The sequence below is a fragment of the Anas acuta genome, chromosome 3, assembly GCF_963932015.1.
Source record: "Anas acuta chromosome 3, bAnaAcu1.1, whole genome shotgun sequence".
Classification (NCBI taxonomy): domain Eukaryota; kingdom Metazoa; phylum Chordata; class Aves; order Anseriformes; family Anatidae; genus Anas; species Anas acuta.
Window position 1 is genome coordinate 50103476 of NC_088981.1, and position 20468 is coordinate 50123943.

The 20468-nt window shown below is 35.3% G+C and overlaps 1 protein-coding gene across 8 annotated transcripts in view; it reads left to right on the forward strand.

Annotated features, from left to right (window-relative positions):
* The window catches only part of STXBP5 (syntaxin binding protein 5), a 107003-nt gene extending 93398 nt beyond the window's left edge, over window positions 1-13605 (forward strand). For all 8 annotated transcript variants that reach the window (XM_068677033.1, XM_068677032.1, XM_068677036.1 and 5 more), the window contains 6 exons: window positions 4447-4686; window positions 5603-5972; window positions 8639-8804; window positions 9558-9669; window positions 11998-12218; window positions 12851-13605. In XM_068677033.1, the coding sequence (XP_068533134.1) occupies window positions 4447-4686; window positions 5603-5972; window positions 8639-8804; window positions 9558-9669; window positions 11998-12218; window positions 12851-12892 (1151 nt within the window). In that variant the 3' untranslated portion in view covers window positions 12893-13605. The remainder of the gene's footprint in view (window positions 1-4446; window positions 4687-5602; window positions 5973-8638; window positions 8805-9557; window positions 9670-11997; window positions 12219-12850) is intronic.
* The last annotated feature ends 6863 nt before the right edge of the window (window positions 13606-20468 follow it).

Sequence of the window (20468 nt, forward strand, 5' to 3'; positions counted from 1 at the left end):
GTGATAGAAAAAGTGTTGAATAAGCAGGTAATTTATTATAAGGAAAATTGCTTGCCTGTTTAAAACCATCTGATATATTTTAAATTGAAAAATGCAGTATCTTGGGAACAACAGGATATGTTGAGGTCTGCTCAACAAATAGTTGGATGCTTTTTACAAATAGTAATTGTCTTGTGACCACTCTCCATAAATGAAAATAACATACAGCTGTTTGCTGGGTAGATGGCCAGTCTGAGAATTTCAATTTTCTTGAAAAAGTACAATACCTTTTTACATAATAAGCAAATAAGTTGCGAAGTTTGTAATGCTTAAGGTTTTGCGTAACTAAAACAACATACAAATGACTAGGGGTTTTTTTAGAGCTTTTTCATCAAAAGTTGACTACCAGCTTGTAGAGCAGATCCAGCCTTTTAGAGAAAAAGATGATCAGGGACAGCTGTAGACCTACAGCAGTAGATATAGCCTGTATATGAAAGCTGCCTTCTGTCTGCCACAGCTCCCTTTCCCCTCTTGCAGCAGAATCCCCTGTACAACCCCAGCAGAAAACAGATCAGGATTGGACTGTCAGCTGCAGAACCGTGTATTTGACAACCCTTGCTATCAGCAAGGGAAGAGTTGATGGCACTGGAATATCCTGAAACTTAAGAGTTAGACCACCCTGACTTACATTACAGCTTGCTCTGCTCAGAGAAATGTGAAGCTGGAAGAAACCCTCAGAAATCCTTTAATCCATTGCTATGGCAAGGATCCAGGTGTCTGGCAGCTTAACCTCTCATTCATGAGCCTCCAATAAATAAGTTTCTAGAAAAATACCAGACAAAGTTTGTGTTTTATAGCCAGTTAAACAAATTTCCTGTTGTTCAAACAATACTTCTTCCTTCCATATTAACTTAGCTTTTTTTCTTGTCCTTTCCACAAGGAACATGGATAGCTATTGTTGTTTCTCTTTGCTAGTCCATCTTTTATGCTGTTGAAAGCTGTCATCACGTTGCTAATCTTCATTTTTGCAGATAGGTTTAGGTTTGTTTTAGTTTTTAACAAAATCAAGCTACTTTTAAGTTACATTGTCTAAATCTAGAATGGCTTCTGTTAATTGCCTCTGGACTTTGTGTTTTCCTTCATCTTTCTAAAGGTCTTCTGTGTAGCACTAGAATGATTTAAACATGGCATCATTAGCACTAAGGAACACAAAAAATTCATTTGTCTTTTCACTGTGTTTGTTCTTCCTTACTACTTTTACTGACAGTTTAGGGATAATTTCAGCTTAGGGTGAACTTGATCAGCCTTTGCAAACTGGAACGCATTTATGCTTAAATGTTATCAAATTCATTCTATTTCTACTGTTGTTTTTATTTGAAATTCTTCAATAGCAATAAGTGCATAGTTGTTCTTTTTTTTAATTGGAGCAAGGAGAAAAGAGAATGCTAAAACAGTATTTTCTAATGCTAAAATTGCCAGCATTCTTTACATGATTTAATATTTGCTGTTCTAATGAAATAATGGAGCTTTTCTGGTCAACTCACTTCTGGTGTATTTCTTTACTACTTAGTTGTAATGGTCTTTGGTTTTGCTTGACTTCATCCCATGTGTAGCTGTCTGCACTTACACACCTCATTTTGTTCTGTATAGAATTCTTAAATTTTCAGGTCTGTAAATAACTTCCTTAGGCAATGATAAGTCTGTTTTTATTTGACTAACCATCTTTTCTGCTAGTGGAATAGCTTTTGCATAGGGTTCTTCAGTGACTCAGCTTGCTTGTATTTTTTTTGTCACTTAGGTGACCATATGTACTGGATCTAGGAGACAGCTCTGAAATGTCTTTCTCACAAGTTCATTATCTGTATTTTCTCTCATTTTCTTCCATGGCTTCTTGAACCTTGATCACATTTACTCTTTCATGGTTGTGTTCTTTCAAAATACTTTTGTCTCTAAATCTTTGACCTACTCCCTGTTCTCTCTAAGTAGCCAAAACAAAATGTGCTTCTATATTTATCTTCCAATTCCTAAAATAGAAATTGTCTTAAGCATACTGTAGTCGGCATTATACCATTGTTTTTCAATGTTGTAACCCAGATGATTAAGGTACCATTACCACTAGGTCCTAGCTTTAGTTGCTTAGAAGAGGCTCATCTTTCCTTCCTTCTGATAAAGTGGTTTTGTAGTCACACTATTGTAACTTCCTCTTCATTCAAAACTAATCTATTAAGAAATTAGATTCTTGCCTGACTTCAGGATAAAGAATATGCACTAATGCAGTTAAATCTTTCACTCCCAGTTCTCCTCTTTGAATGAGTTGTCCGCTCTCTACAACGCCTGTATTGTTTGGCTAGTTAATTTCTGTGTTTCCCTGTCTGTTCCAATACTTCTGGAATTTGTACACATGCTTTTCAAATGTTCAACCAGCTGCAACTGAATAAAAGTACATCTTATGCCTGTTGCGGTAATTGTATCTTTCTCAGGAAGAGGAGAAGGATCTTTTCTGAAATAAGAAGTATAGAAAGTATGTTCTCAAATTGTTAGTCGAAGGGGTATAATTAATGAAACCACATGTAGTCCCATGTTCTAGTGAGATGCTAGGATTTGAGTTATCTTTTATTCATGCAGATGGTTTACAGTTGGTTTGCATTTTTAAATTCTGAATATATCAATATATTCCAGGTTTTTTGGCCTTAATTTGGTTTACAGAATATTTATGCCTTTTTTGCAAATATGTATTTTAGTGTCAGCAAAATTCAAATGTGTGATTAATCTGTTACAGTTGGAAAAAACAAAAAGCCAGTAAATATTCAAACTTGAAGGAACAAGCATTCTAAGAGGTTGTGGTCATTAAAAAAATATAAAAGGATTTTCATCATTTTATCCTGGATTTGATGTTTTTCCTAGGCAATGTTTTTAAATGTGAAAACTTGAGATGTCAGCATATGAGTGGTTGACCTAGTTTATTTTTATGATTGATGTTTTTACATTTGAATTAAATAAAATAAAAACAAGGCAGGACAATAACTTTTCTATCCTTGTTGGAATGAAACAAATCTCTCCTGAGAGTTTCACTGTTTATATTGTCTACATGTCTGTATTTTGTCAGCTGAAATCTAGTTTGTAAGATTTTTTCAAATGCATGTTGGGTGTTCTTTGTAGAAAAGTTGCAATTATTTAATGAAATTACCATATTGATAGTTCTAGTATGTATGCAGTTAAACGTTGCTCTTCACTTCATAATCCTGCTTAAGAAATGTTCCGTGCACCACCTGAAGATCTAAAATAATAACTTAGTTTTAGGAAGTCATGATATAAATAAAGTGTACCAGACTTTACTGGGAAGTGTTGTCTCGTGCTGAAATTGTGGAATGACGCATTGAGAAAGTAAAGCATTAATTTGGAGTGCACAGATAACTTCAGGCATGCTGATGTATTAAGTATCACCACAGGTACAGACAACACACAGCTAGAATAGAGCAGCATGGTTTGTTTTTAATTTTTTTTGTTAATATGATAATTCACTTTCTGTTATAAGAACCGTATTTGCCAAGCAAAAAGACTAAGACATCCCGATGAAGAGTGTTACTGCCATATTGTACTGTATTCAAAAAGGAGATCTTCAGCTTTTCATAGCAGTGCCAAGTGGCATTTGGTAGCATTTGATGTTTCTCTTACTAAAAGTTCAGGTGTGTGCAAATGGCCTATGAAAACTCATGCAGTTTCCTGAAGTGGGACAATATTGTAAGTCCTTACAGGTTGTGTAATCATGATGTCTGGTTGTCCCTGTCCTTCTTAAACTAACATAGTTAAATATTCAAAAAAAAATCATTAAGCTGTTTGCCATTTTTTATCTGATCAATGAGCTAATTGACAGTTTTTTATATATATATATATTTTTAACTCCTGTTGTTTAATGATAACTTTTACTCTTTGTCTCAAGAAGGCAGAAATGTCCAGTATGCTTTATAGTGTAGTGACAGGTTAAGGGATAACAGTTTTAAACTAAAAAAGAGCAGGTCTAGATTTGATACTAGTAAGAAAGTAGTAGTGAGGCACTGGAGCAAGTTGCCCAGAGAAGCTGTGGATGTTCCAACCCTGGAGGTGTTCAAGGCTGGGCTGGATGGGGCTTTGAGCAACCTGGTCTAGAGGGAGGTGTCCCTGCCCATGGCAGGGGGGTTGGAAGAAGATGGTCTTTAAAGTCCCTCCCAACCCAAACCATTCTGTGATAAGTCATTCATGGCAATTACTTCGCTACCTCTGCAAAGAAAGATTGGGTGCTTTGTTGGAAATAGAATCAAAAAGAAATATGATTAAGGAAAAATCATAGTAGAAATATGATTAAGGAAGAATAAAGTAGTAATAAAAAGCAGTAGTATAATACATACCAAAGAACAAAACTAAAAGGTGATCTCAATTTTCTTAATTCCTGCATTTTGCTCTTTCTCATTAATACCTATCTGTTTTCAGATGTCAAAGACAATTCTTTCAGTCGATCCAGGAGTTCTAGTGTAACTAGCATTGATAAAGAGTCACGCGAGGCAATTTCAGCTCTTCATTTTTGTGAGACTTTCACAAGAAAAGCTGATACGTCACCTTCCCCGTGCCTGTGGGTTGGGACCACCCTGGGTACAGTGCTTGTCATTGTACTGAACCTACCCCCAGGAGGAGAGCAAAGACTTCTTCAGCCAGTAATTGTTTCTCCTAGTGGTGAGTAGAAAGCAGAGTACAGCCTAAAGATAAATCTTGCTGTTGTTTCTCATGCTTTTATTTTATTATGTTAAGAAACTATTTTTCTCAGCTACGGAGTAATTGGAAACTAATACATACTTCATTGATCTAGCTAATAAGGTTAACAATATAGATTGGTTACTTTTATTATCAGAATTTTAATGTTCCAGAGTTGAGAATATAATCTCATAATATTAAAAGAAAAAAATCAAAGTATATCTGTTGAGAAAAGTAGATGTTCTCATTTTAATGTAGTGGATGGCAGTAGTTAAACAGAGATAATAGAGAAGATGTGTATTCTGTTTTTTCTTCAGTAGTATGGTAGGAAACTTTCAGTTCTACAGAATCATGGAAAAAATAAATAAAAATTAAGGTCTGTGTATTTTAATGGTTTAAATACTAATGATGAAGTATTCCTGTGATTTACTGAGAGATCTTGTTTTACTGATACGCAGCAACTGATTTTGTTGTAATGATGTCTTAATGGTTTTCAGAATGTTGCCTAAATAAAGATAAACACTGAATAATGTGCTGTTAGGCATAGATTTAGCTTTCCTACTACAACGTCATTGCAGAACATGATGCATGTTTGTAAACTTTGTTACAAATATGCATTCCAGCTCTATTATTTTAATAAATACATTACTATTCATGTTAATGGAGCATATTCAGACACTTAAATTTTGAAAACTGGTATAGCATCTTATTGAATAGGTATGTGCACTTGCACATGCTTCATTGGTTTTCAGATTAATATCCAAAGGTTTTACTTCTGTTTTGTTTAGGCAAGTCTAAGTTCTTGTTTAGCTTTCATTCTGCTAACTTCATAAAGAAATCTTTTGTATTTAAAATTCAACTTAGAACTGTTTTAGAAATCTCAACTTCTGTTTCTTAGGAACCATCCTGAGGCTAAAAGGGGCAATCTTGAGAATGGCTTTTCTGGATACCACAGGATCCTTAGTCTCACCAGCACATGAACCCTGGAGAGAACACAATGTTCCTGAAGATAAAGATGAAAAAGATAAATTGAAAAAGCGACGACCTGTTTCAGTGTCCCCCTCTTCCTCTCAGGAAATCAGTGAAAACCAATATGCAGTGATATGTTCTGAAAAGCAAGCAAAAGTTATCTCACTGCCATCCCAGAACTGTATTTATAAGCAAAACATAACAGAGACTTCTTTTGTTCTTCGTGGAGACATAGTGTCATTGAGTAACAGTATCTGCCTTGCATGTTTCTGTGCCAATGGACATATTATGACTTTTAGGTAAGACCTCCTTGATAGTAAGATGCACATACATATATATAAGTAAAAAATGAGTCTTAAGTTAGATAAAACTCAAGTTATTTTTCCAGAATAATATCAATAAAATAAATGTACATTCACCTCAGTGTTGATGAACCTCTAACATCTGGACCAGGATACTTTTGATTATATATTCCTATTATTTATCGCTAACTCAAGTTAGAGCAATTCAACAAATTATAAGTCCTTGAACTCATGAAGATTGTCTCAAACATGAGCTTACTCCTTGATGGAGGAGACTGCTTTAAGTTAGACCTTCAGCTAATCATAGCTCTGCATGTTTTTTGTGCAGCTGTTACAGTTCTGTTTGCTTCTCAATCATGTCTTGAGTTTACTGTTTTGTTCTGTAGCTTGCTTATGTCACAAAGGCCTTAAACTCAGGCTATAAAGGTAAAATTGATGACAGTTGCAGTATAGAAAAATCATCTAAATTAAGAGGTTTAAGTTATTAATTTAAACATGCATAAAAGTAATGTTTGAAGGTCACATTTGTAACTTTTACCTGTCCTTTCTCTTGCGTATTTGCAAATGCAGTTTTATTCTGAGTAGCAGTAGGAGGGGGGAGAAGACTGTATATACCTATATCCTTGCACCTACGTTTTATTCGTGGCTAATGGTAAGATGAATGTGGAATATGGCACTCAAAATTGTGCCAGTACAATTCCTAAAAGATCATTTTAAAAGTTGCAAATATCAAGTACTAAGCTTGGGAAATTCTGTAAAAAGATATTAATTTCACCAGGGAGCTTCTAGGAATAAAACTAAAGCTGTTTCATATCATAATTTAAAAAGTAGGTCTTTATTTTTAAGTCTGTTGGTAGCTCTGTTGATCTATACCCCAACATACATTCTAAACATCTCTAGAAAATGCTGCTCATCTTGTTTGTTTGCAGGGCAAGTATTGCTTTTTCCATAATTGAAGCTGAATTTGGTAATGTTCATGTTCCATATATTCAAACAAATCCTGTTTCTCTCAGGATCAATTATTTTCTAATGAACTTTGCATTGAGAAGTAGGTGCTAAATTATAAATATTGAATTGATTGGCTCCTATGACAACCTTGCCCTGACATGACTTCTTGTCATGAGTTTATTTAGAACAACATGAATTTATTTCAGAAATAGTTATTTCTGGTGGCAGCTACACTTGCTTGCCAAGGGATTTGGACCTATCTAAGAGGATATTTCATAAGCATGAAATTGCTGCCATTTGTGTAAAGTTGTCAGAGCATTGTCATGCCCAAGATGCCCAATGCCTATCTACAGATATAAATTTAGGTAAGACCATTCTGCTACAGGTTTGTTTGATACTCTGAAAATGCTGTCATTAATGCCATGCTTGTCCTATGTGACCTAATATTGTCATGATTTGTCTCAAAGCTATAAGGATTATTTGATGCTTCCAGCAGTCTGAGGCAAAGCAGTTTCCTCTTACTAACGCAGTCTAGGAATATTCCTATTTTACATACAAGCAGTGCAGATGTGTCATAGCTGGATGATGTGCTTACAGAAAAATAGTGCTTTTTATTTCTTAACATGACTTTAGAGGAAAGTTCTACAGGTATCTACTCTCCTTCCTTTTGTCAGTTTCCTGCTATTGGACAATGCACAGTCTGTAACATGCAAGCTTAACATTTAGAAATTTCAGTGTCGTACTAAAGGGGGGGTGGGAGGCAGCTCATTATTGCTATCCACTATACTTTTAACTTTATCATTAGTTTCAGCTTCACTTTGTTCTGCTTTCTTAAGTCTTTAGAACCAGTAATCTTAGGTAGATGATATCTGCAGTAAAAGCTGCTTAATATATTGTCGATAGATTTTCAGTTAAGATTTTGTGTAAATTCTATTTTTAGAGAAATTTCACAAATAATATTTTTGAGGTAAGGGTTCATTTTGGGTTCCATTCATTAAGACATAAGTTATCCATGCATTTAGTATTTTTTTGAGGGAGAGGAATGTTTGGTAGCTTGAGCATTATTACAGCATGAGTGTGTTGCATCTGTTCTTTAGTAGCCTGATGCAGTAAGTACTGCAGTTCCATATGCAGAAACAGAAAATATAAGGTAAGCAAAACCTTGATTTAAGAGGATTTCCTCTTAAATATACACTCAGGAAAAAAAAAAAAAAAGGTGGGTATAAATTCACAAAAATGTTGTTTGAAATTACTGAATTCTGTCATCCTTTGAAAGCACTCCTGCCTGCATTATACAAACAGTTCTTTCAGACTTGTGGTTTTATTCAAGAAGAAAATCTTCATCTGAAAGAAGAGACAGGGTATTTAATTGTATATGAAAGAAAAAAAATAAGCAGGTATTAAAATATTTAATTAGTAATTACTGAATAGTACTTTAAGTGTACCTGTGATATATATACTCAGAGTATCATTTAAAAGAGTATCAGTGCTTTCACATGCAGCTGTTGCAGATGTGTTTTTTCTTGTTGAGGTGCTAACTGGAAGATTGCATAGTTCTGTTTTGAAATTTTTCCTAACTGCATTAAATGATATCCTGTGTTTGTTGTACTTATTCAGATAGTGAGGAGGAAAATAGTGTGCTTTAAAAATGAACCATTTGATCAATAATAGTTAATCCTGTTACATTTTATTAATTTTATTTATTCTTTCTTAAGTTTGCCAAGTTTAAGGCCACTGTTGGATGTGTATTACCTGCCACTCACCAACATGCGAATAGCCAGGACATTCTGCTTCACCAATAATGGACAAGCACTCTATCTTGTCTCACCAACTGAAATACAGAGGCTCACCTACAGTCAAGAAACATGTGAAAATCTCCAGGTAATTAATAAAACCAAATTTACAATCTTCTAACATGGCTATCCTCCAAGTCTGTTTTAAATTCACAGTGCTTACAGTAATTATATTCCTCACAAAGCTGCACTTCAACTATCATGCTCTGATTTTTCTCACTGTAGAGTCAAACTCAGGATGAATTTCCCCCACTCTTATATTGTACTGTTTCATCCATACTCCTGTATTTGAAACAGTTTCTTCCATGTTTAATATGCGCACAATTCTTGTTCAAATGAAGCTGGTGGAGATGCATGCAGACTAAAGTGGAGATTGCTAACTTAAGATACTTGAAGGAAACTATTATGTTCCAGGGGTACTAAGAATTCAAGCAGATTCGCTACAATGCTTCAGCTTCAAAGTTGTGTAGGATACAGATATAGCAGAAATACATTATGCAAATTCTGCTTTGCAACCTGTGGATATGAATATTTGTGGATACAGTTTCAACAAAACAAGATCAGAAGTGTTGGCCGAGTTGAGAGGAAAATACAGCTTTATTCAAATATTCTTGAGCTATAAGCTTGCAGCTATATGAACAGATGGTCTGGACAGATTTCCTAATAAGTTTTTATTTTTTTATTTGCTAAGTAGCATTGACTGCCTACTGCAAAGTCAGATGCCTATTAAAACATTTATTTTGAAATTCAAATCCACAAACTAAATGTTTGAAATGACAGAACATTTCATTAATCTGTGTGTGAAATAATGTATGCCTTGTTGTATCTCTTTATTGCAAAGGAAATGTTGGGTGAGCTCTTCACTCCTGTAGAAACACCAGAAGCACCAAATAGGGGTTTCTTTAAAGGCCTGTTCGGAGGTGGGGCACAGTCACTTGACAGAGAAGAACTGTGTAAGTTTTTAATGTTCTTTATTTTTCTGTTATTTCCACCCAAGGAAGCCAGTGATTCTCGAAAAATGTTCTGACTGTGTTAATAGGACACTGCATTTCCGAAGAGGAAACTGAGAAAGGGAATGATAAGAAATAAATTTTCATAGCTTTACATGTTGTGCACCTTACCAACAAGATCAGAAAATGTTAGTTTTCTGACATGCTGCTTTACCCTATTTATTCAAGAGTGGATGATAAGACAGCAAATGGGACAACTGATCTTATATTTATTTGTTTTAAGTCTATAGCACTGTCCATAATTCTCTTAATGCTGGTAAACTGAAAGGGACTGGTTCTGGAGAGCACTACCTTTGGACAGTAAGAAAACGGAAACTATTCTGATTCAATTCATCTACTAGATTTTTTCCTCATTTGGCTTGTGCCTCAGAAATGAGAGAGAGTACAGCACTGTACTCATCACTGGACTTTATTGTCCTATGAATAGAGGATTGAATTAAGTTCACATTTGGCCAAAATTTTATTGCATTTTGTCATTACTTCTTGATTACATATTTATTAGCCTTTTATTGTGGTAGTATGTAACATTTTAATATATTTAAAGGAAATTAAATCTACTTAGTCATAGATTTGCTAATTGAAACATCATTTTATGCAAGTTTATTGGTAAGTAGAACTGTTTCCTTTTTAATGTGAAATGTTGCTGTTAAAACAGACAAGGCTCCCTGACAAACTTTTCTATTATAAGTTCTTTTGATCTATCCAGTAAAAATTAATCCTTACTTCTTTTCCTGTATATTTTGAACATGTGTGTATTTATAAATAAAAAATATTGAGAGGTGTTTTCCAATTTAAAAATGTCATTTGTAGTTATGTACGTATAATAATTTGAAAGGTTAGTCAAGTATTCTATTAGAGAAACTCGCATGTAGAAATTATACATTTAATTAGTATGACTGGGACATGGGAAAATTACGAGTTCATGGCAACAGAAAAGCATACTTGTAACTTTAGAAGGTATCATTTTACATCATTTCAAGTTTCCACAATTTTGCACTGACTCCTCTGACCTATTTTTAAGGAGATCTCAAGTGGTTTTTATAACTGTCTCTGGCTTTGTGGTTTTCAATAGAAAATGCTTTTTTGGCTCAAATTGTCAGAATAAAAATGCTGAATAGGGAAAAAAATCCAAATGAATTGTAGCCTGACAGTGAGTTCAATGACAACTAAGACATCTGAAAACATATTCAAAATAGCAATACTTAACATGAGGATCACAGCAGAATGTCTGCGATAAGTGAAATGATTTTCTGTACATTCCTTAAGAATCAAATTGTATGTAGTATTGGTTGAAATGAAAATCATTCTTCCTAGAACCATAAAATCAGATCAGAAAATCCTGAAGTACTACAGCAATTTTTTTATTTAACAGTAATAATATTCTTTGTTAGGGTTAAGGGGAAAAAATGTTAACCATCATTTCATTTTTAAAAATAGTAAGACAAAAATAAAAAGATTATTTGGTTTGACTTTAATACCCAGGAAGGCCTTTTCTTGTCCTTTCTTTTGATATTTGTAGATTATACAATTCAGCTTGAGAGAGATAAGAATGTCTAAGTTTCTAAACTGAACTAGGTGGCTGATGTCCCATTATGAGCAAAGGAGATATAGTCAGTATGGTTACCAGAGCAGAGCTGTTCAGCTCACTACTTGTGGGTGTTTATTTTAGGATGAACTGATTTGTTCATACAACTGCACTGTCTTTCCAAGATGTATGTTACTTTTCTTTTAAACGTGTTTGCTTACACTAATGGGATCACTGATACCTAGTCTTTAGGTGTCTGAATCTAAAACTGTACTCCCACTGTAAGAAATTTATGCTGGTAGGCTGTATCAGCAAAGCACTTCCAGTATTGACTGCAGCTCCTATTACTGGAGTTCTTCTGCTTTGCTGAATTTCCAACACCCTTCTTGTGAAGCAAGCTGTATTGTTTAAAAACTGCATAATTCTGTTAATGACGGTGATGTCAACACTGTTGTGGGTTTTAATTTCATGCTTGAACTGTAACGAGGTTAAAATTTTATAAATTGCCTGGAAACTCTGAAATATGTTTTTAAAATCTCAATTTGATTAAATAGTAACAGAGTAGTGAGTATTGCTCATAGGCATGCTTACGGTTGTTTGCTGTCCATGTTAAAAAAAAAAAAAAAACACAAACAAAAAAACTCTTTATAAAGCAGTTATATTGATATTTATGTCATAATGATAAGAAACCTTAATATTCTTTTTTTTTTTTTTTTTTTTTTTTGCTGCTTTGCAAATGCCTCCAGTTGGAGAATCAGCTTCTGGAAAGGCATCAAGAAGTCTTGCCCAGCATATTCCCGGGCCTGGGGGTATTGAAGGTGTCAAAGGAGCAGCATCTGGTGTAGTTGGTGAACTAGCACGAGCCCGGTTGGCACTAGATGAACGAGGACAGAAACTAGGAGAACTGGAAGAAAAAACTGCAGCTATGCTTTACAGTGCCGATTCTTTCTCTAAACATGCTCATGAGGTGAGTTTATTACATGTTAAACTTAGAGAATTAAATTGGTTGTCTATTGAATACATGTAATCTTTGCAAGAAACTGACTTCTGCTTTGAAGACATATTAGAGAGTTCTAAAGGGAATGCAATGTCATTTATAAAGGACTTCATTTCTATCTTGCAATCATTACTCCTAATAGTTAAATATTAAGGTAAGCACCTTTTGTTTTTTGGCACATTGATCTAGGGTATGCCATCTGTCTGACTGGTATATAGGCTTCAAAAAGGCCTGTTATTTCCCATTACTTAAAGAATTTGTCACTGAATTAGACAAGTAATGCTCCGTGTGAGATTCCTGTGGTTCTTAAAGATCCAACAGTCTGTGACTCCAAGTTCATTTTTTCCTCAGTCACTACGAAGGATAGCTGTTCTCTTGAGTGTTTCTGCAGATCTCCTTTCATCCCCCAACCTTCTGTGCAACCTTCCCATTCTCCAAAATTGTCTTTTTCTATCAGAGACCAGAAAATCATCAATGATGTCACCATTAGAAAATTCATCATGCCAAACCCCCACTGTTCAACTATGATGCTTTGTTTGTGTTATAGCACTCTTTGGTACATTATAGAAACATTAATTTTAAATTGTTTCTTTGTTTTTTAGATGATGTTGAAGTACAAAGACAAGAAGTGGTACCAATTCTGATGATGCTCATCAATTACACCTGTTTAATTTTGTCCTGATGAGAAAAAATCTTGTTTTTCATTAATTTTGGCAGGAACATTGAAATTTAAAAAAGTATTCAACATTGGATACTGTTGTTTCCTAGCACAAATCACACACTGTTTTACCTCAGTCGTGGCTTTAACTGAGGAGCTTTATAGAAACATAAAAAGAAAGAAACCTGGAGTGTTTCTTAGCTGTTGGTTAGCTGAGAGTTGGAGAACAGAGCAGGTAACTGGAATATGTGGAAAAGGGATAAAGGAAGTAGTGTGATGGGCAGGGGCAATGCAGGGTCAATCCTGTGTTAGTATTTCATATGCCAAAAGTTTTTGTGCTGTTGTACTTGCTGCCAGTGTTATACCCTCCTGTGAGGAGAGGCAATAAATCAGGGGTCCGAGAGCTGGAATAAAGTTGTTTGTCTTGCTGGACAGTAGCTGACTTACACTTACCCTCTCTAGGACTCACTATATTTACCATTATTGTTGAAGAAGAGTGGAAGCTTGCTGTCATTTCTTTCGTCAGAAAAGCTGGAAGCTTGGAAAATTTCATGTTGAAAATTGTATACATAGTTGACCTGTGCATAGTCTTTTCTTGGACCCCGATCTAGTATTCTTGTATTCACATCATATTCTGTGAAGTGCAAAACAAGAGAATACACAATTTTTGCATTAAAAGAAGTCAAGTGAATAATATGACTGGAATGTGTCATGCTGGGAGTTTTCATTTGTGTTATGGATGTGCAATGTGAAATGTGGTAACATCTTCATTGTGGTAAGAATACTTCAACTTCTGTTTAGTTAAATATTCCTTTTTGCCAAAAACAGTTACTGGTTTAGTTTATATAACATTTAGAACTGGCTGTGGGTTCCATTCATGCTGTGAATTTTTATAAAAATTTAACAGAATGTATCTTTACAGCCACTAATTAAAATAGCTGAGATAGTTTCACTTAAAACTTACGTTCTAGATGCCCCTTTAGTCCTTTACTATGAAATCAGATAATCTCGTACTCAGGTTTTCAAACAGTTTTACACTCCATGGAGGTGCTGATGCATGAATAATGGCAAGCATCTAATATTTAAAAATTGTCAGGGTATTGTTCAGCAAATTTTTAAACCCTGCTAGTAGAGCTATTTTACAAGTACCTATCTCAGCCCCAAGAAGTATTAAAGGCAGCTTGTCTAAAGTTCAGATTTAGTCTCTAAAGCAGTGTTTTCAATATTGTGGGCAATGTTAAGTGTCCACTAAAACTTGGTGAAATGATATTCAAGTTGGGTAAGGTAAATAAGGCTGACCTTACTTGCTACTGGCTGCTGTGCTAAAGCTGTAATAGTGAGGATGACCACAGGTCTTTTAAAATAAATGTTTGCATTTCAAAAATGAATTTGGCCTTTGTTTTCCTCAAAAAGGCAGGAACAGTTACTGTCTGGTTTTGCTTTATAAAAGGGAATACTTAGAAGCTGATAGGTGATGTCTTGCAATATTGTCAGAAATTAATTACTTGGGTCTGCTTGTCCAAGCACTGCATTCTGTGTGTTTTTTTTCACACGCTTTCCAAATGTTCTGAAGCAAAAACCTGGGTTGTATCTGTATTGTGAAGTGATGTTACAGGTACATAGATATGTGAACCTTACAATACATATAAAAAGATGCCAAATACTAAAGTTAGTGATGGTTCTTAATTCTTTTTTTTTAATTTGTCACTCGTCCCAGTAAATGGGCTTGGGATTTGTAGCACAAATCGATAAGTTTTCTGATTGTATTTATAGTTACATATAAAGACAAGTAAGTTTTTGTTGCCAGTATGAAGGCATACCATGCTGTGTCAGCTATATGAACATCACAATTTGAACATGTGGCACTGTTTTCTTGATGTCCCTGTACCATATCTATTGAGGCAACGTTAACTCAGCTTTCCACACATTTTGTCTCTGCCTATTAATCTATTTTTTTAGTGTCTAACTAATGCATATTTAAATTGATACCATTTTGTTTAAAGTCCAGGTAGAAGAGAACTAGATAAACTCTGGTCATACCATTTACAAAAATATAACACCCTACCTGACATTTGTGCCGGTCCTTTTCTCACATTCATAAATAATATTATGTAACTTGTTGAAGATGAACTGTATTTCAGAACAACAGAATCATCCTGGAAAATTAGTCTGGTTAGTCTCTGGGAGAGAGGATGGCAAAAATACTCTTCAGCAAATTGTGGTATCAGTTCAATGGAAGATGACCTTGGCTTGAAAGAAAAGCATATTAAACTTTTTTCCCATTGGGAAACATTTGATGACCACCAGCAAGCAAAAAATGAGGCAATGAGAGACCACATGCCCAGTATAAGTAGAGCAGTGGTTTATTTGGTATTATAGAATGTATCATAGTTGATTCTTTTGTTGCACATGTTCAGAGCATGTTTCTAGATTTGAAAACCAATGGAATGATTGCTCAGAAGATGAATATGAAAAATGGTTCTTGGTCAATAACAGGGGCTATGTACAATCTCAGTGTAAGATGTTCCTTATTCCTTCTCTGTGGAAGGAAGTTGATCATATACATGTATCTTCTGCTATTTGTGGTGCACCTTTTGTACAGCAAACTACATTGAAATTCCTGGGGGGAAACACCCCTGTGTTTTTTTTGTTGTTTTTTTTTTTGCTAGCATTTTAGTTGTGTGAAACTTTTTTAGAGTGTCTTGAAAAATTATAAAATACAATTGAGCTATTACTTTTTAATTTTTTTGATGGAAGTGTAAGAAACTGCTGCTACCTATCTGTTTATATGTAGTGTGTCTCATTAGGAACTGTAAACTGAAGAAGCTTTTCTTCACCTTAGTCCTGCCAAATTGTAACTTCTGAATGTTGATATGTGTAAATATGCGTGTATTCCAAATAAGTCTGAAAGTGTTACACCACAGGCATCTCCAGTGATTTGTTCTTTGGCAAAAAAAGTTATAAAATATAGTAATATATAGCTGTGCTCTTTGTCTGTCTTTATACAAAGATTTTTGCCTGAGGTGGTACTTACACGGCAGGTGATGTTAGAAAGCTACATCCAAAGGAGGATTTTTGGAAGCAAGTTCTTTTCCTTTTTTTCCTTTTGTTTCTTTTCCTTTTTTTTTTTCCTTAATTAATAGCACTGATCCTACCTGAACTTTTAAACTTGAATTTTTCCTGCACTTTAATTCAATCATGATACTTTATTCCTTAATTTTGTTTGGACATTTGTGCAGTTCAGGTTCATTATTTGTATATAAGCACACACATTCAGTGAAGAGTTTAGAGCAGGTTACTTTGGGGCGCATTTGCTAATTATGTGACTATAATTCAGAATGTGTGTTTTCTTAGCAAAATATGTATATACAAGTATATACAATGTAGAATCTAATGAAAGGCACTTATCCTGTGTCAGCATTCAGTTTATAAATTACTGCAACACTTTCAGATTTGTTACTAGATAATACAATAAACTGTTATATTTATACATACTGCTTAAGAATATACTTTTAATTTTAAGTAATTTTTATATGTACACTTCTACCTTTAATTTTAAAGACTTACGTTCAATTTTTAAGTCAAAGTACTTAAAGTATGTATATTATCCATAGAAGAAGTTGTTTTAAGCTTATGAATACATTCATATCTCATATCGAGATGATACAATTACTAAGCAATGAAAACAAACAGCCCATTTTGCTTTGCAGAAAATAATTATTCTTACTTTTACCTCCCATTTTGAACAGTCTTTAAAAAAAAAAATCCCTAAGTATGAAGAGGGAAGATAACGCATTCAGAAAACGAACATAATGTAGAAATTCTCTCAATAGCTGCAGTCAGTGGCTGACTTGCTTTCTATGATTTTTTTTAAGTACTCATATAAAAGAATTTTCAGCTATATTCCTTGGACTCTTGAAATTCCCGAAAATTGAAATGAGGTTTGTCCAATAAAGATTTTCTTTGACTAATGTACAAGTCTTCATTATACATCAGCTCTTTACATGTAAACCATTTTTTTGTATACCAAATGTGTGTCGAAAAACTTATAGCCTGTGACTGAAGAAGTACCCTCCTCCCCTTTCTCATCATGGTTTCACATAACTGGTGGATACTGATAGTGGCTGAAGTTCTGCATGTAGTGGGGAAAGTGTGCAAGGACTTGCCTCCCTCTACAAGTTGCAAGGTAACTTGTCAGTGGAACTCTTTTCTTCATTCTGGCATATTTCTTGGATGTGATTCTTTCTGAGTAGATGTTGATAACTGTGCTACTACCATGAAATCTTCACTTTGTAGACAGAAATGAGTGATGTTTGAGGGGAGGAAGAGAATCAACAAATGCGTGGTGTAGGAGAATCAGGTGTACTGGTTTTATTTCAGTTTTCATTGAAAAGCTAATTTAAGCTGGGCCAGTTTCTTTCTCTATGTATGTTATAAAAATGTGCTGTTGTCTATTTTATTACTGTTCCAAGCCAGATGAGTATACTGTGTTTCTGGGTTCTCTTATTTTTTTATAAAGTTCAGGCTAAAAGATGTGGGTGTTGGTAAAGAAGAAACAAGATAAAAACATAGAACAGTCAAATGAAAGCTGTCAATTGGCATTCCTTTTAGTTTTTCATGGAAAGCACCTCAAAATGTTTGTCATACAGCCGTAGGTTTCTTTGACACTTGCATTTGTTTTTATTAGTACCTAAGTTACATATTACAGGCAAATAATAACTAGAAGTTAAGCTGTTTCAGTTGAAGACATGTAAGGAGTTGTATGTGGTTTACTACTACTATTCAGTGATGCAAAGACAGTGGGGTGGGAACATGTTTTAAATATTCCCTTTTAAAAAAGAACTGTAAATAAGCAGTAATATGTTATTTTAGACCTGAGCTCTGCTATCTGTAGTGGTTAGAACTAGGAAAACATGCTGCTTTCTAGTTATGCTACTGTTTCATTGTACCAGCACCATGGGCCGGGGGGGAAATCAGTAAATTTTTCTAACATTGCCCACTTGTGGGTAAGCATGCTTGATGTGTAGCAGTTCTCGTTTATGTATAACTTAGTGTGTACATGTGTGTTTTTTCTTTTTGTTCATTGCAACTTATTTTCAGTTAAGTCTTGCTGAGCCCCACTAGCTCTTCTGAGGGTGATTACTGGAATATGCATTTTAGGTAGGGTTGCAAATCCATCTGTCTACAAATATAGTTTCATATGAACTGCAAACTGTACTGTTACAAACAACTATGTTAGATTGCATAGAGTTATTTTACTTACATGTACTTGAACTGAACTATGTCATCATAACAAAGTTAAAAAAAAAAATAAGTATGGAATATTTTTGTAAATAAAAATACCTGTGCAGCTGGTATTTTAAATTTAAAATGTATTATACATTAATGTTTCAGAAAAAAAATGTTCATATATGTGTATATGAATGTGTCATTATGCTGAAGGGCTCTGATTGGGCAAAATAAACTATTCAAATCTCTCCTGAAGTAAGTCTAATTTACTTCTCTTCCCCCCACCCCTCCTTTTTTTCCTTCTACTAACAGTTATTTTCCTGCTGTCTGGAGTGTGCAGTAAGTCCCTTCTTGCCAAGAGTTGTCAACTTTGTTTTGCTTGAAGTTTCAAGATGTCCTTTATAATAAGGACATGTTGCAAGGATAACTTTCAATCCATTAAACTTTCTGTCTTTTACTGTTGTGGGGGTTAAATATATAATATATGTATATATATATATTCTGAACAATGCAGACATGCCGAATCTGAAGAGAGGCTGGGGCAGTGATTCTCAGATGTATGAAACTGCAACATCTTGGTGAAATTTTCTTAATCTCATGCCACCTCAAATAGTTGAATACTTCAGTGCTGGTTGTTTTAGTATGCAGTTAATGCAGTGAGGATATAATTTCATCTGTATCAAAAATCTGCTGGTTCCAGACCTTTCCTGCCTCCCTTTTTTCCCTCCACTCTAGAATCTGAAAGTTTTGTATTCTGAACCTGAAACATGGAGTTATAAATAAGATGATGCGTTGGAATCAAAACCTGTTTTAACTTCATTTAAATGGAGGGTGTTCTGAGCTGTGACAATGACTCCAGCCACTTAGTGGCTCTGGTCATCATTTTCATTACTGTGGCAAAAATCCTCCGTGTGGGACTCCCTGTGGCTGCATATGGCATCAAAGGACTGACAAAAGGAAGGGGAGTATTGCCCAGCTGGGGATGCAAAATGAAGCACTTTAATTCAGTGAAAGCCGGGATTTGATGCGAGACACATAACACATGGTCCTTCTGCATATTGTGTGTTATGGCAGTTTTGATGCAAACTTACTCTAAATGAAATACATCTGAGCCCTGCTGACCACATGAGGGTGTGCACGTTAGTATTAAACTGTGCCACCCTCCAAAGGGTTGTCATATCCAGATTCTTTATTAGGAGTAGTCCCTGGCCAACCCTGCCTGGGAGTTACATGGGAGTAGGGGAAGTCCCCTAACAACATGGCAGTAGGCAACTGAGGTCCAGTGCTGGAGGATGAGTACAGACATAGCAATCAACATCGGCACACCAGAGCATAATTCCAGGTTGTTTGGCTGATTTTCACAATATATAATTAATGCTCCCTTAGCACTGGATTTCTTTGCCAAAGGAGATTGGGCTGGGGCTAGTGTGCAGGCTGGGAGGGAGGGAGCTGCATGCTCTGGCTGGCTGAGATCTGAGCACTTCTCCAATGCTCACTTGCAGCTGTTTGACCCCAAAACGGCTCAGAAGGGCAATGGAGGACTGTAGAAAATCCACAGTCAAAAGGAAAGTGGAAAGAATTATGTTCTGTTTCAGAGCAGATAACAGCATTTCTGTATCTTGCTTCATCCGCAGTGTAGGCAGGGCTTGAGAGGCTTTCTGATTTGAAAGGGTTTGCAATCAAAGTCTGAGACTATGTATACTGTTCTGGTAAGTTTACCAATGCCTCTGCCTAATTAAGCAGGCATAACGAGGAATTTTATACAACTGTGATTTCTGTGGTGCAGAAGACTCCTGGGAAGAATAATGCAGCCTTCTCTGTGGGAGCAAAGAGAAAACAATTTTGAGGTGGTACCTCCTCATGCTGTGGGGCACCTGCAAATTTCTTATAAAAGGTACTTACTGAGGTTCTGTTCTCTGAATGTCAGCAGGTCACCTACCAACTATGGTGCTTCTTGGTTTTCTGGGATCAAGGAGTGCAAAGTACAGTGGGCTAGGCCCCTTGTGGGGCTTTGTTTCATTACAGTTATTGTCTTCAGATGGAGTATGCATGTGCATATCAGCTTTGAAACAACAGCAAGCAAAGAATCCATGTAGACTTCCAGAATGTAAGCAGTGACAGGGTTTGGCCATGTACCACATCCTGGAAAGCCAATTTCAAGTCTGAAGACCCTTCTCCTTGTGACCTGACCTGGAGAGAAGGCAAAGCTGATGCGAGTAATGGCTGTTTGCCATAGTCCTACATGTAACTGATGACAAGCAATGATTTAAAAGTTCTCCAGTACCAGCTGAAAGGAATTTCTTAAGCTATAAGGTTGGGCCAGATCGTGAGCT